Source organism: Sebastes fasciatus, chromosome 23 (genome assembly GCF_043250625.1).
Source record: "Sebastes fasciatus isolate fSebFas1 chromosome 23, fSebFas1.pri, whole genome shotgun sequence".
In the NCBI taxonomy this organism is placed as follows: domain Eukaryota; kingdom Metazoa; phylum Chordata; class Actinopteri; order Perciformes; family Sebastidae; genus Sebastes; species Sebastes fasciatus.
In genome coordinates, this window is record NC_133817.1 from 10,299,125 (window position 1) to 10,315,192 (window position 16,068).

The 16,068-nt window shown below is 40.8% G+C and overlaps 2 protein-coding genes and 1 long non-coding RNA gene across 4 annotated transcripts in view; 1 reads left to right on the top strand and 2 right to left on the bottom strand.

Moving 5' to 3' along the window:
* nrip2 (nuclear receptor interacting protein 2) overlaps positions 1–5,622 on the bottom strand; it is a 31,055-nt gene extending 25,433 nt beyond the window's left edge. Inside the window, exon 1 of one of the 2 annotated variants that reach the window (XM_074625010.1) lies at positions 5,036–5,621. In XM_074625010.1, coding sequence (XP_074481111.1) covers positions 5,036–5,191 — 156 coding nt within the window. In that variant the 5' untranslated portion in view covers positions 5,192–5,621. Of the gene's footprint in view, positions 1–5,035 lie in introns of both variants that reach the window. The other variant, XM_074625011.1, reaches the window with a different exon arrangement.
* Positions 1–14,550, top strand: part of LOC141761583 (uncharacterized) — a 50,259-nt gene extending 35,709 nt beyond the window's left edge. The window contains exon 4 of the long non-coding RNA XR_012592601.1: positions 11,110–14,550. This is a non-coding gene — a long non-coding RNA (uncharacterized LOC141761583). The remainder of the gene's footprint in view (positions 1–11,109) is intronic.
* On the bottom strand, positions 7,593–13,404 carry klhl42 (kelch-like family, member 42). Its single transcript, XM_074625009.1, has 4 exons — positions 12,851–13,404; positions 11,321–11,530; positions 11,060–11,253; positions 7,593–9,280 (listed from the first exon to the last, which is right to left on the bottom strand). Exons 1-4 carry the CDS (start codon positions 13,402–13,404, stop codon positions 8,826–8,828), a joined length of 1,413 nt encoding a protein of 470 aa, XP_074481110.1. The 3' UTR covers positions 7,593–8,825.
* Positions 14,551–16,068: the final 1,518 nt, after the last annotated feature.

The window sequence follows — 16,068 nt, forward strand, 5'->3', positions numbered from 1 at the left end:
AAACAAATTCACTCTTACGTAACCGGCTCTGCTGCTGAATTACACACTGGACAGGCCTGGCCAGATAGCAGAAATTAAGAGGAAGAACAACGAGGTTACAGCCAAAATGTTAGTGTGTGTAAAAAAACACACTTGAAAAACTAAAATGATCCAAAATGATCCACTGATTCTGTGGCAGTAGACCAATGGTTTGAATTGGAGAACTCGCTAATTCGCTTTCTTGCAGAGAGTTAGATGAGTAGATTGATATAATTTTCATATATCTCTGTGTTAAGTATGAGCTGGAGCCAGGAGGCAATTATCTTAGTTTAGCATACACTCATTATCAATTAATCTGACAATTTCTAGATTAATCAATTTGTTGTTTGGTCTATAAAAGGTTAGAAAATAATGAAAAATATCCATTCCAGGGCAATAAGGGCTGTCAACGATTGAAATATTTAACCGCAATTAATCACGTGATTATCCATAGTTAGACGAGATTAATCGCAAATTAATCACACATTTTTTATCCGTTCAAAATGTACCTTAAAGGGAGATTTGTCAAGTATTTAATACTCTTATCAACATGGGAGTGGGTAAATATGCTGCTTTATGCAAATGTATGTAAATATTTATTATTGGAAATCAATTAACAACACTAAACAATGACAAATATTGTCCAGAAACCCTCACAGGTACTGCATTTAGCATAACAAATATGCTCAAATCATAACATGGCAAACTGCAGCCCAACAGGCAACAACAGCTGTCAGTGTGTCAGTGTGCTGACTTGATTATGACTTGCCCCAAACTGCATGTGATTATCATAAAGTGTCTGTAAAGGGGAGACTCGTTACCCTCGTTACCCATAGAACCCATTTTCATTCACATATCTGGAGGTCAGAGCTCAAGGGACCCCTTTGAAAATGGATATTACAGTTTGTCCTCACCAAAATTGATGATCAAAATTGTCATATTAATCTGTAGTTGATCAACTATTCAATTAATGGACTAGAAGCAATACAATTATTTATGGATTTATGAAGTAGATTTCCAAAATGACTACATCTACGTTCTCTAGCAAAAAGATATCTTCTTTGTCTTAATTGCTTCTATAGTGATGAATCATGTGATTTCTTTTTAAATGATCATTTCTTGTTAAAGTTCAGCGTCTGACATTCAAGATATGACCTTTTGTTTAAGCCAAAAACAAAACGTCATTCTTCAGCAGTAATTGGATTCAAATACTATGATATAAATGTAAAAACAGAGACTGGTTTGTAGTCAGGCGTCCTACAGACGAACAAACGTCTGTGACAGCCTTATCCAGATGATCTCATCCTTTGTCTGCGAGGGTTCGGCCACCTCAGAAACACATCACGCTTTTCTTTTCATTTAGTGTCTATTCAGAAGCTGAATGATGGAGCTGGCTGTCTGCAGAGAATAGATACAGGCATGAAGGAGGACCGCTGGCAATTTGCACTCCCCCCATCAGGTTCCCAACATCGAAAATCACTTGTTACAGATGCCATGCAAATCGTGCTGTGCTCCCCGTGGCCACATCTGCGCCACAAATTGTGTTTTAGATAACTACCGCGATGAGCTTCACTCCGTCTTCAAGGAGAAGATAATTGGTATTATGATAAGAGGGTTTTCAGGCCCCTGCAGGTTCAGTCCCAGGCTGAGTTGAACATTACGCTTTTTGAATCTAATAGAGTTTTGGGGACTATTATCTTGACTTAGATTATTTTTTTCATTTTATCTTTAATAGCGTGCAGTTTTGGTTTAGTACGGAACCCCGAAGTCACAAAATATTATATATTTTTATAACCACTTGTGTGCAAATTCACAACGTGACCATCTTCCATCCAACTGCTTCTTTTAATGGAAGTAATGTAGATAGGGCTGAAACTAACGGTTATTCACTTAGTCAAACAATTTGTTGATTATTTTTTTATTAATTGACTGATTTGTGTATTAAATGTCAAAAAGGGTTCCCAACGTGACGTCTTCAAATTGTTGTGTCCGACCAGCAGTAAAAAAAAAAAAAAACCTTAAAGATTTATTTTACAATGATCAACAACAAAAGTCTATGAAATGTCACAAAAGTTTCCAAAGATAATAAGTTTCTGTGCATAAAATATTATCTTGTGCGAACAAGGTAAAAGAATATTATCTTTTAGGATGCTAAACCACGGCTCTGGAGTTCAGCAAGCGAATATTTGCTAATTAGCACTAAACAAGTTGACGTCTTCAAAGTGCAACTAAAAATGTTATTTCACAATGATATATAACAACAAAGAAAAAGTCTTTGAGATGTCACAAAAAAGTTTCCAAAGAAAATAACTTGTGTGCATAAAATATAACCTTAAAGATAAAAGAATATTATCTTTAAGGATGCTAAACCACGGCTACGGAGTTTAGCATGTCAGCAAAACTAACATTTGCTATAACTAGCACTATAATGTTTACCATGTTCACCATCTTAGTTCAGCGTCTTAGCATTTGCCAATTAGCTCTGAACACAAAGTACAGCTGAGGCTAGTGGTATTGCCATTAGTTTTGCGGTTTTTAGTCGTAAACCAAAGTATTGGACACGTTGAAATTTTGGCCTGATGATGGCGCTAGATGGAAGATCAGAGGATCACCAAAGTTATTACAAATGAATCCTGAGGGGGACATGAAAGTCTGTATCATATTTTATAGCAATCTATAATATTTGTTGAGATATTTCACTCAAAACCCCAAATGTCAACCTGACATATGGGGCGCTAGAAAGTCAGACGATCACAAAAGTCACTACGATTCATCCTCTGAGGACCATGAATGTTTGTGCCAATTTTCATGGCAATCCATCCAATAGTTGTTAAGATATGTCAGTCTGGACCAATGCCACTAGCAACAGAGAAATGTGTATTTATACCTCAAATAACATCAACTTATTACTTCTGCACTTGCAATTTTATTTTATGTTACCTCAGGAACGCAGGGTCGATAAAGGAGGGAAGAGAGAGAAAACATATCTGCCATTATATTACAAAAAATGTGACTCAGCCAAAGAAGACGAGGAGGGTAGAATATTTTTCTAGCAGCAAATGTTGGTATTAAAAGCTGGCAGACATAAATGCATCATATTCACAGAGCGCTGCTAGTGCTGCTCCGCGGTGCCAGAGTGATTGTGTCGAGGTTCTTGGAGAGCTCTGGGGAATCTGGGAAGCCGCCATGAAACCAGAACTGTGTCACAGGAGACGTGGAGTAATAAATTGTTGAGATTATTACAGGGAGTTCCTCCTGAGTGTATATCAGCTTTGGTTTCTGAGGCTTCTGGAGGAAGAGGAAGTGAAGAGGTTGGAGATGTCTTTCATCCTTGTATACGTTCCTGAAAGTATAACGACATCTCTCTCTCTCTGTTTGAGAGCTCTGCACAGTAACAGGCTTCGACTTGACGTTTCCCTCCTCTATGCAAAGTGCAAAACTCTGAATCTTTCATGACCCTTTCGATGATGAGTTTCCCTTTCAAGGCTGCCCTTAATGGCATACAGTACATAAAGTAGTGCATTAGTGCAGTAAATGGTGCTCATATTCGTATATTAGGAGTCAAATAGCAGCCAAAACCATTGGTCAATTAATCAATCAACAGAAAATATATCACTTAATCCGTATCTTCAGCAAAAACGACAATCTTCAGTGTGAAGATTTGCTGCTTTTCTCTGTTTTGATATCATTGTAAGCTGAATATATTTTTGTTTTTTACCTGTTTGTCACCTTCGACTCTGGCATAGACATTTCTTTTACTATTTTCTGACTTAATAGACTAAAGGATTAATCCATTAATCAAGCAGATATTCGGCTGATTAATCAATAATGACAATAATGGTCAGTTGCAGCTCTCCCACACCAATTTGGTGTGTTGGGGAGTACTACTCCATCTGTGAAAACAAGTTGTATGAAGTGTTTTGGGGCTCGTGAGGGAACTGAGTAAAATCTGATAAATTACCTCAAGTGATGTCACTTGAGTCGGCGTTGATTGGGGCTGAACCATAGAATGTATAAAGGAAGTGGATGTAGCCAACGTGACGTCACCCATTGGTTTGTGAACTGCGGTTTTGAAGCCTCGAGTTTGGCATTTTGGCCAAACTTGGTTATTTTGCAACCAGAAGTGACACAAGAGGGTGGAGCTAAGTACAACAAAACACTGAATTTTTAGGTGACCAAAATATTACAATTAACTTTCATGAACTGAAAACACACTGAGAAACAGTTATAGTTCTAACACAAAAACACGGACAACTCCCAGACCGAACAACGCCGTGGTAGCGACCTGTCAATCACAAGGTAGCCACACCCTAAAGCATCCCCTGCTTTATGGTCTATTTGACTCTAAATGGGACCATAATTTACTAAATGAACATCATGCTGTATTGAAGAAGACTTGAAACTAGAGATTGAGACCATAAACTCATGTTTACAATGTTTACTGAGGTAATAAATCAGGTGAGAAGTAGGCTCATTTTCTCATAGACTTCTATACAATCAGACTTCTTTTTGCAACCAGAGGAGTCGCCCCCTGCTGGCTACTAGAAAGAATGCAAGTTTAAGGCACTTCAGCATTGGCTTCACTTTTCAGACCTGGAGTTTGCCGACTGGTCTGAAGACTGCAAGTTTGAAAATGGGAAAAAAAAATCTGGAGGTGTGGAGTTAGAAAGAAGTGCAGGTACCAGACAGTCAGCTCCTCATCTCTGACAGCTCGAGGGCTACATTAGCCGCTACTAGCTCACACACCCAAATCTCCGACTGAACTGTTAGCAGTCAAGTTGCATTGTGGGTAATGTAGGCACCAGGTTTTAACAAGGAAGAAGAATGCAAGTGTCTATCATGAGTCCGACAATGTCACAGAAGTGTCGTGCTAAATCAGTGCTACTGGATACCGTACAATTTTGACTTCCACTCAAACTCAACCCTGCAAAGCACCTGGCAACACACACGTGTAACATCCTCTGCAATCAAGTACATCATGACCTGATTGTCTCTAACGCTCGTTCAGTCCACTCACCAGGTCTTTGGACGTGCCCAGTCTCTTCAGCCCGTCCAGGGGCAGGAGGTCAGCGGAGTCCTTGTGTGAGAACTGGGTGGCCTGCTTCAGACGCCTCTGCTGGTGCAGGATGGCTTTATCCCGGATGGCTAGATCACCTTTCTTCGTCTCGCTCATGGTCTCGGACTGTAAAGCAGTTCTGGTGCTGTGCACACAAGCGCGGAGACTATAACCTCTTAGAAAGCAGCAAGAGACAGAGTGGATGTCCGTGTGCAAAAGGCAGCTTTCTTTAATGATTGCTGGTTTTTAAGCAGCAACAGAATAAACCTGCAGTTGTTTGCCTCTTCCACTCTGTTCTGCCCTTTCTGAAATGTCCTTCCCTCTGGGCTTGCTGCTCTCTCTCTCTTTTTGTAGTCCTTGACATGTATTTGTCTCTATCGTCCTGTCCTGGATGCTCCTCTGATGTAGACATGCATCTTCACAATGTCAAGATCTGTCTGTTACAGAGGCAGTGTGAGGCTGTGGAGTAGGTGTGACAGAGTGTGTTATTTCCCCTCCCCTCAGTGCCGTCTGTCCTTGGATCTCTCTCTCTCTCTCTCTCTCTCTCTCTCTCTCTCTCTCTCTCTCTCTCTCTGTTACACTCACATCTCTGCTTTCAGGAGTGTATTCTCTCTCTCTCTCTCTCTCTCGCTCTCTCTCTCTCTCTCTCTCTCTCTCTCCCCCCCTCTGAGCCCTCCTCTTTCTGCACACACTCGACAGACGCATACTCACCTCCGAATACAGAGCACATATTTTCAGTTGACTCTCAGTCGTGGAAACGCAAAGAAACTGTCATCCATGCATCTCTGCATCATTTACTCTTAAAAGTGACGTCTGTCACTCTGCATCTTGTTTCTAAGCCCGACACAGTTTGCAGAATGACTCCCCTGAGTTGTGATTGACACCCCCGTTGTGGAGGTGTGAGAGAGATCACCGTGATCTGACCCCACAGAGGATCAATCTGGACCACTGACAACTGGTAACAATTGATTTCCTCTCCACCTCCTCTGTGGTGTTAATTAAAAGAAAACCAATTTATAACATCCATCCATCCATCCACCAACAAAAGCTAAATATATATCACATCCATCCGTGGTCATGACCTCGAGATGATGACACATTTTTTAAAAGCGTAGATGATTCAGCCTACAGGTGTGGAGGGGTTCATGTTATACAATAAACGTTGCCCATCTTTCATAGCATTTAAAGAGTACATTTTTTTTCAGTTAATGCTAAAATGGAAGATGATTTCTTTTTTTAAATGTGCTTTTTATTTGAAGGAGGGAGTCACTGTGAAGGTGAAGTGGAAAATATTGTATGCCTGCTGAGATGTTTAATGTTTAAGAAGCATGTGCCGCCCTCTGCTGGTCGCCTCGCTTCTGTTTTTCAGATGCATCAGTATTCTGTCAAACATGCTGAATTTAGACGGTATTTTATAGCCATAGAAGGACACATGCAGCTATTTTTATATAGATAATGTTATCTTGGTATCAACTGTCTTGATGCTATTATAAATATTCCAGAGGGAGAAATATTTTGGGGCATTTTGGTCATGTGGGATGGTATTTATTGGAGTCAAGTTGACCATTTAAGTCATTTTTCCAAGCAAAAATGTCAGTTGAGGACAGGGTGTTCCTGTTTTATATTACTGTAAATTGTTTTGCATTGTTTTAGAAAGTCATCATATCCTCTGAACATTGTGATGGGCATTTTATACTATTTTCTGACATTTTTTTAACTGATTTTGTACATTTGATGGATTAAGTGATAGTACAGTTAAATTTTTTGTTGATTTAGTTTTTTAATTTTTAATCTGCTTGCGTGAATAATAGTTAAACCAGGTTAGTGAGATCAGTTTCATACATTCTCTCTTCTGGGAATTACTTTAAACTCTCTCTCTTGTAATAATTTAAAAGGTCAGTTCACTGAAATCACAACTATGGCGGTCCCGGATACCATTTTTTGGGCTCTGGAGCTTCGGTAGCAGTCAACAGCGAATATTCTAAGCTTCGTTCTCTCTGTGCACGAGTGGAGACGTACCTCAAAGTCACATTTGAGGGCCCTCTCCTCCTAAACGGCGGCATTTTGAGGCCGATGTCTCCGTGCATTATGCAGCTCCTCTCCGGCAGAGCTCAGCTGCAAGCCCGTGCGTAATGTAAGGTTGCGCTTGCAATACGTCTTTCGATTTAATTAAAATCGTTAATTTTCAAGGATTCTGTTATTCTACGGTAAATGTTGTTTGTATTATTATCTGTTATTGAATAAGAAGCATTTTCCAAAAGGTTTGACTTGTTATGTATGTTTGTAAAAAACAAACAAAACCCCAAATATCTGAATCTCAAAAGTGAAAATCTACCTATCCCAACGAGCAAATAATCAAATAGTCAAATATTCGGGTCCAGGCCTAATGACAACTTTCTCTCAGTTGAAACTTCTACAGTTTTGAATGAACATAAGAACAAACTCAGAGACACAAGCGGTATATGGACAAATGACACAGTGTAAACCGGTTAATTAAAGGACAAACAGCAACACAGAACCCTGAACATCGTCTTTATTATCATGACCTAAATTCCCAAACAAACAACTAATGCAGAGAGAATCTGAAATCCACCAAACCAAAACATTAAAAGTGCTGCATTTACCCAAAAAATCAGGAGTTTCATAAATAAATTTAGCTTTGAGGCTCATTTCTTGTGTGTGCACACCCCCCGATATTAAATCAAGTAACTGAAAAGTACCTTAATGAAAACAACATCTGCTTTAAGCAGAGAGAGAAAATCAAAACAGCAGTTTTGGTCAGTTGCTGGCAATGTAACAAAGTCTTGCATTTTGTGCTTTTTTTTTTTTTCATTAACTGAGGTTGCAGAAGGCACATGTGCATCGTTCATTTCATGGAATTGCGCTTTAAGCTTAGCTTAGTGTATCTCTGGAAAATAAGACTGTGCAAGTATAACACATTAAGCTCCCTCTGAGCCGCTTCTCATCCAAAACAACAACTTTCAAGGAACCTCTAATCCCCTTAAAACTGGCAGTGTAAAACCAAAGCCATTTTTTCACGATTATCTGCTATGTACAGTTCATAAAGACGAGATATTTTAAGGTTCGTAGTGGATAAACATGTACACCAATGCCGTATTTGGAGTGTAAACATTGGGGAATATTGTGGCCCATAGATGTAAAGGCATGCTGTTATGTAACCCCAGTTTGTTTGTGTGTCATGTATTAGCATTAGATCCGACAGAGGTAAACGTTGTATAAATAATTACCTGCTGATGTTTGAAAAACCCAGAGGGTTTATTATACACTAAAGAAAACATACTTATTAATATGATATTTCTGATCCGTCTGATTTAGATCCCTCTAAATGTTACACACTGGCCCTTTAACAACCTTCTGGGTTTTTCACACTTTCACATTATTTCTCAGAGAAACGGATGATTACGACTGTGACTTTAATGTCAATGCATGAGAGGCACAAACTGGGGCTCGCTGTTGTGATGCAGTTGACCTACGGGCCATGGCGCTTCATCACTTTCATACTTGTCATTGTAGCTTTTGTATTTGCATCCACAGCAGTATGTACAATGTAGTGCGTTTTTTTTCTTTTTTTGAGGCACAAAGGTCACGAGGCGTTCAACCTGGCAACCGGACACTGTTCCCGCTAATGCCACAGAGCCCCATTCTGTGTGAGAACAAGCAAGCCACACACTGGCCTGTATTAATGCCACATGGGCTCCACGCAGTCTTTCCCATCAGCCCTCTCTCTCAATCACAGCACGTTGGGGAGGTAAAGCGAACACAGCAGCATGTTCTGACCCAGAGCCGGGAAGCGTCTGAAGGCCTCCCAGGCGTCAGAGAAGATGTTGTACTTGAGAAAGACGCGGTGCTCCAGGCTGGTGGGCAGGCTGACGTCGCGGCTCATGATGTAGATGCCGTCGTTGTGCAGCGTGCACGTCAGGTTCAGGCCCGACTTGGACGTGTTCTCCTTCAGCTGGATCCACTCGCCCGTGGAGACGTTGTAGGACTGCACCGTCAGCACGTCCTCCGTCTGGCTGGGGCGCCGCTGCCGCTGGCCCACCTCCAGCTCGTGGGTGTAGCCGCCCACCAGGTAGATGGTGTCCTCCACCGAGAGCATCTGCTGCTTGCGGATGTGCGCCGAGCAGGTTCGAAACACCGTCCAGGTGTCGGACGTGGGGCAGTAAAGGAGGACACTTGTGTTCCTGTCTGTCAGACACACAAAAACATGTTAAACTCAAAACTGAAGGAACTTGTTTCTTTCTCACTAACATGTAACAGCACCACGGGTGTAGGTGTAGTTTCAGAAAACATGCAGCGCAACACAAAGTTCTCTCGATCCTGGCAGGCTGCGTACAACAATAAACCTGTACTGTATGTAGCATGAGGGGTACATTAAAGCAGATTACTGTGGGCGTACTGTAATCATGGAAACCAACTCAGATGAGTGAAATCAACATTTTTATAAAGTCATTGAGTTCCTTTCAAAGTATGCCCTTGAGCAGCAATAACTACTGGAACATCCTGCTCACTAACCAATGCCAAGGCCGTTATAATTGAAGTTATATAAGTAATAAAACACAACGTAGTGACAAAAAAGAGGCGAACAAACGCCTCAATGCATAATCATTTCTGTTACTGGTTTAGCTGTGTTACATTAGCAGAGATATACGATACTGAGCACAAACCATTAACAAAGACAACACTCATCAAGGCCTTCATTTATTCTCACTGCTACAATCTAGTGTTGTCACGATACTGGAACTTCTAACTTCCATACAATACCTTGAAAAATATCGATATTTGATACCATTTTCGATACCACGCGGAAAAATTTACAGAACATTGAGGGCATAAAATATTAGCTTTTTGTTTAAAGGGACTATTTGTAAGATTCAGAAATGCTGCTTAACAGCTACACCTGTGGCCTTGAAATCAACGAAAATCAGCGTCGAGCTCGCGCTTGCTCGCTCTACATAGACATGAACGAGCATCGCTCAAAACAGTGAGGCGGCAGACGTCAGCTAAAACCACAATATCACTCTATATTTCAGCTGCTTGGCAGTAATGTTAGCTGACCAGACGGAGGTCTTTCCATGAATCAATGCTGATCCTAGTGTTGGCTTTTCCTGCTCAGCGCAGGCTTCAGCAGCGGGGCTCCTCAACGAGTTACGTTATCGCCTCCCGACCGCAGCCGACAGCCGAAGACACCGGCACCCGGTCGGTAACGAGACGATAACGTAACTCGTTGAGGAGCCCCGTCACTTCACAAGACACGGAAAACCTCTGTTGGTCTGGAGGAGCTGCAGCATTTATTTCTGCACAAACGTCCACTCTACATTCACTAGATATTCTCAGAGCTAAACTAACTCTTCTGCAGTGTGGAGTGAGCGCGCGTTCACGTCTAGAGGTGGAGCGAGACAGCGAGGACGCGCGCGCTGTCTGAGTGAAGGAGAGCAGGCAGCGGAGACGAGGCTCCGGCCACACGCGAGCGCATATGCGAACGCGCATGTGTGCCGACCCGCTACATTTATACGCTTAAAAAGTTACAAACAGTCCCTTTAAAGATAAATAACGGTGTGTGTCAACTCATTGTTGTAGAGAAGAGAGAGCAAAAAGCACAGCGTACCAGTGTATCGATACTGCGGTAAATGAGTATTGAAACCATTTCAAATATTCAGTATTGATACTTATAAATACCAGAAACAGAGGCAAAGAACGCCTCAATGCAAAGACGTGATGGTTTTAATTTCTCTGTTACTGACTGGTTTAGCCGTGTTATATTAGCCAAGATATATGATACTAGAGCTTCATTTATTTTCATTACTACCATCACATAAGCTATATTGTAGCATCAAAGCACACACTAGTTGTTTCAAAGATAGTTTTTATCCTCAGGAAAAAAGATTTTTCTTTATTTATGGTTTATGTTGTTTGTAACTGTATGTGATAGCGTGGCTGTATACTGATCCAAGCTATTATACCAACCTCTTGCAGTGTATCCACCCATGACGTAGATCTTCCCCTGGCATTCGCAGGCAGAGAACTCAGCCAGCGGGTCGGGCATCGAGGACACACAGGTCCACCAGTCCTGTTCTGGGCTGTAACACTCCACCGTGCCCAGACTCTGGCCTCCTACAGCGTACATCTTCCCTTGCACTGCCAGTAGCTTGAAGTTGGACCTGAAGGAGACGATGCAGTAAGTGAAACATGGCTCTTGATATTTCAGAGGAAATGTGTAGATTTTACCTCTTCTGGTTGAGCGGAGCCACCTGGTTCCACTCGTTCCTACAGGGGTTGTAGCAGTGCACCGCAGAGATCTCCTGACTCGTCATCCTGTAGCCACCGACTATGAACAGGTAGTTATCCAGGACAGCCGAGCCATATCCTCTCACGTTGATCATATCTGTAGGCAGGTTGTTTGCAAGCGGTTTCCAGCGCTGCTCCACCTCTCCGTACCTAAGAGCGACAGAGGAACAGACGACGCTGTGTTGACTCTGCTTAATACAGTTACAAAACACCTCATGCATCCTAAAGGTCATGCCAGAGTTTTATTGGTGGATTTTAGCTCAGCTTTTAACTCAATGAAGACACATATTCTCCTGAAAAGGCTCATTGATCTCAATATCAACACGGGGTTAGTTCTGTGGATCAGAGGCTTTCTTTCCTGCCACCCACAGAGGCTGTGTTCGTCCCCCTGTGCTATTCTCTCTTTTTACCAATGAATTTATGATCAATGAGGAACATTTTTGCTGACGACATGGCCTTAGTTGTCCTTCTACAGAAAACAGACCCACTGGGTGAAGCTGCCTATCCGGCCCACACTAAAGCCCTTCAAACATGGTGTCACACTAGCCATCTAGAAATCAATGTGGCCAAGACAAAAGAATGAATCATGTGCAGCACAAAACAACACAGAGGCAGCTCCACTTGATGGCCAACATGTTGAAACTGTGGAAAACTTTAAATACCTCGGTACAGTGGTACATTTTCAAGAGATGCTCACAGCGACTTTATCAGTCAATAGATTTTAAAATGAGTGTACAAAACTACTGTTGAGTGTTTTAACCTGCCTGGTTCGATCACCTAAACTGTAGATATAAGAATAAACTCTCAAGGATTGTGTCAATGGCAAGCAAAATAGTTGGTAAACACCAACTCAACTTATTAAAGAAAGGACGAGGAAGAAAGCAAGGAATATCCTGGCAGATAGCTCCCATCGTCTTCAGCCAGTTTGAGCTCTGGGAGGCGCTATAGAGTCCCTCTGGCAACTGAAAATGTGTTTAAGGAGTCCTTCATCCCTACTAGTGCCATCAATATTCTTAACTCAACAAAGTGACAGAGCAGATCTAAGCCACAGAAAACAGACCCACTGGGTGAACCTGCCTATGTGGAAGGCTGTGGCTCAGAGGGTAGAGCAGGTTGTCCACCAATCGGAAGGTTGGTGGTTCGATCACATGTCGAAGTGTCCTTGAGCAAGGCACTTAACCCCAAATTGCTCCCAAAGGCATAGCCATCGGTGTGTGAATGAGTATTTAGATTAGATCCTGATGAGCAAAGTTGGCAGCCTCTGCCATCAGTGTATGAATGTGTGTGTGAATGGGTGAATGCTGACATGTAGTGTAGAGCGCTTTGAGTGGTCAGAAGACTAGAAAAGCAATATATAAATGCAAGTCCATTTACACTGACATGAATTGTTTTAATGTGTACCGAAGACATATTTCCACCCTGATGGACAACAGGATTTATTGTATTGTATTGTATTGTATTGTATTGTACCTCAGCATGGACCAGGGTTCATCCTGGTCTGGCACGTCCAGAGACAGACAGGTGAAGTCTCCTATGGCCACCAGTGTGGCGGTGCCTCTCATGCGCATCTCCCTGACCTGGTCTCTGACAGCAGCAGGGAGGCTGCTGAACTCTGGCCTCCTCAGCATGGGATGATAGTAGCAGCTCATGTATTTGAGACAAGCCTTACGCAGATCATGAGTCCCGTACACTTCAGACAGGCTGAACAGCTCCACGCAGTTCTCCAGCTTTATCTCAGAGGTGAGGAGCTTGAGGATGGAGGTGACCTGCAAGAAGGATGCGGTCTCGATCAGGTCCTCCAGAGTCTCGTTGACCACCTGCACCTTGGAGGTGTTGATGAACTCCAGGACCAGCTCCAGACCGGGGACACTGAGCCCCTGCAGCTGCACAGAGTCCTCCGTGGACTCCCTCATCCCGGAGCTGTACAGAGCTCGGAAGTAGTCGCTCTTCTCTATCAGCTTCTTCTTGTTCACCTGGTAGATTTTGTCATCCATGACTATTGCAATGACCTGCTCAGATGACATGGTGAAAGCTGGAGTCTTTATATCTCTCAGGCTGAGTTGTGTTTGTTGTCAGCCTTCCTCAGAGAGTCACCGTTTACATTTCACCGACCAGGGAGCTCTGTGGCCGGTCTATATATGGTAATGTTCAGCCCATAGAGAGCCATGGAGAGCTAGCATAGAGCTGCTGCGGCTGACAGATAAAACTAGCCAAAAGTACCTTTTCCTCGGATTAACATTCCTCCACAGTCAGATAAAAAGTCGCTCCAGTATCTAAAGACGTTGGTTAAATAGTGTGGTTTGTTTCTGACATCAGCAGTAACGTTTCCCATCGCATTTCATCAGCCTTTATCAGCCTTTAGCGGGACAGTCTGCAGAGCTGTCACATGTTTACTGTTTTGATTCTGCACTCACTACGTCATTTCCGGGTTTTATACTTCTTCGTGAGGGTTTTTTTTTGTAGCGCTGTTGTTGTGTGCTGCTGCTGACACCTTCAGGTTAATGGACGAATAGCTCCACTACATTAAAACCCACACAAATGTTCACAAAACAATCAAACAATTAAAAAAACACAGCAACATGAGATATCATCATATAAAAAAGAAAATCAAAATATCTATTCAGCAAAAAAAAAATTAAAATAACAGCTACAGGGACATTTTCATGTAAAAAAAGAAATTGAAATAAAATCTAAATATTTATTCAGCAACAAAAAAACAGCAAACAGGGACATCATCATGTAAAAAAGAAAAATCTAAATAAAATCTAAATATCTATTCAGTAAAAAAAATAAAAAACAGCAACAAGAACATTTTCATGTAAAAAAAAAGAAATTGAAATAAAATCTAAATAATTATTCAGCAACAAAAAAAATAAAAAACAGCAAACAGGGACATCATCATGTAAAAAAGAAAAATCGAAATAAAATCAAAATATCTATTCACCAAAAAAAAATAAAAAAAACCAACAAGGACATTTTCATGTAAAAAAAAGAAATTGAAATAAAATCTAAATATTTATTCAGCAACAAAAAAAATAAAAAACAGCAAACAGGGACATCATCATGTAAAAAAGAAAAATAGAAATAAAATCTAAATATCTATTCAGCAATAAAAAAAAATAAAAAACAGAAAGAGGGACATTGTCATGTAAATAAAATAAAATAAAAATTTCTATTCAGCAATAACACAATTTAAAAAACATCAACAGGGACATTGTCATGTAATAAAATAAATTGAAATAAAATAAAAAATATCTATTCAGCAATAAAAAATTAAAAAACACAACAACATGGACCTCTGCAGTCTAGTGTTCACAGCTCTGTTTTTGTCCAACACACATATTTGATTAGATTTTCATCCCAGTGACCCCCAGTTGAGAAGTGTTTTGTCAGTCTTTATTGCAGGCAAGGAGATTATTGTATGCTGGACAAAGAAAGTCAGAATCGTTGCATGTTTGCATTATTTTAAGATAAGATATTCCTTTATTAGTCCCGCAGTGGGGAAATTTGCATTGTACAGCAGCAAAGGGGATAGTGCAAAAAAACAAGATGCATCAGCTAACACAGTAAAAAAAAAGAGCTAAACAAAGTAACAAAATATGAACCATTTAAATAGAAGGAAGTATAAAAAATAGGAGCGGTATATACAGTATTGACAATAAACAGACTATTAACAAAATTGCACAAGTGGGAAATGATATTGCACAGTGAGAATAAAATGAAATTCCACCTGAAAATATCAGTTTATTGTCAGTTTTTTGGTGTATTAATGGTCTACTGGGAGCAGTGCTGGTTGTGGAGTCTGACAGCTGCAGGAAGGAAGGACCTGCAATAGAGCTCCTTCACACACTTTGGGTGGAGCAGCCTGTCGCTGAAGGAGCTCTCCAGTGCTTTATTCTAATGCTGTTTCGTTTTTTGGCTCTTGTTGTCTTTTAAATGTTCTTTTATGTCTTATGTAAATTACTTTGTGTTTTGAAAGGTGCTATGCAAATACATTTGTCTCATTTTCCTACACAGGGACTCAGTCAGTCAGTAAAACCTGCAGTTTGAGAACCACTTGTCCTGAGTCCACCGGTATGGCATGGCTCAGAAACAGGGAATCCTCTTTTAAATATTTATTTTGAAAAATGTAATCATTAAATAAAGACCAAAGATGGAAAATATCTCCACCACTTTAAGAAACGGCATCAGTACAGGTGGGGTTTTGAGGCTTTGGTGACAAATTGCATTTGTTGTAGGAGCTTATATCATTGTTTTTACCACATCAACACATTTTTAATATATATGAATGTGCTTTTGTGTTGGAAAAATCATCATCCGTTCTAACCTAAACTACATTGTCTTGTGTTGGTCTCAAGCTCGTACTGTTTTGTCAGTGCAGAGTTATAATAAGCTCAGCAGCCAACAGGCCTGTTGTCTATCTCCAGCTGTCAATCAAGATAACGTGTGCGTTATCACACTAGTGACGTCACAGTCTGAGTGAAGATTTAGCTCAGAGGGAGAAGTCAAGAGACCGATCATTCACCAGGCTGAGCCTTCAAAATAAAAGCATAGAGAAAAATATATTGAGGTGCTAAGATTATTATAATTTACAACAGGTAAAATTAATTCATCAAATTACTAAATTATAAATTATCCACTTTAATTAAAAAAAAAAAATTTGAATTAAAAAAAATTATCCAACTCCC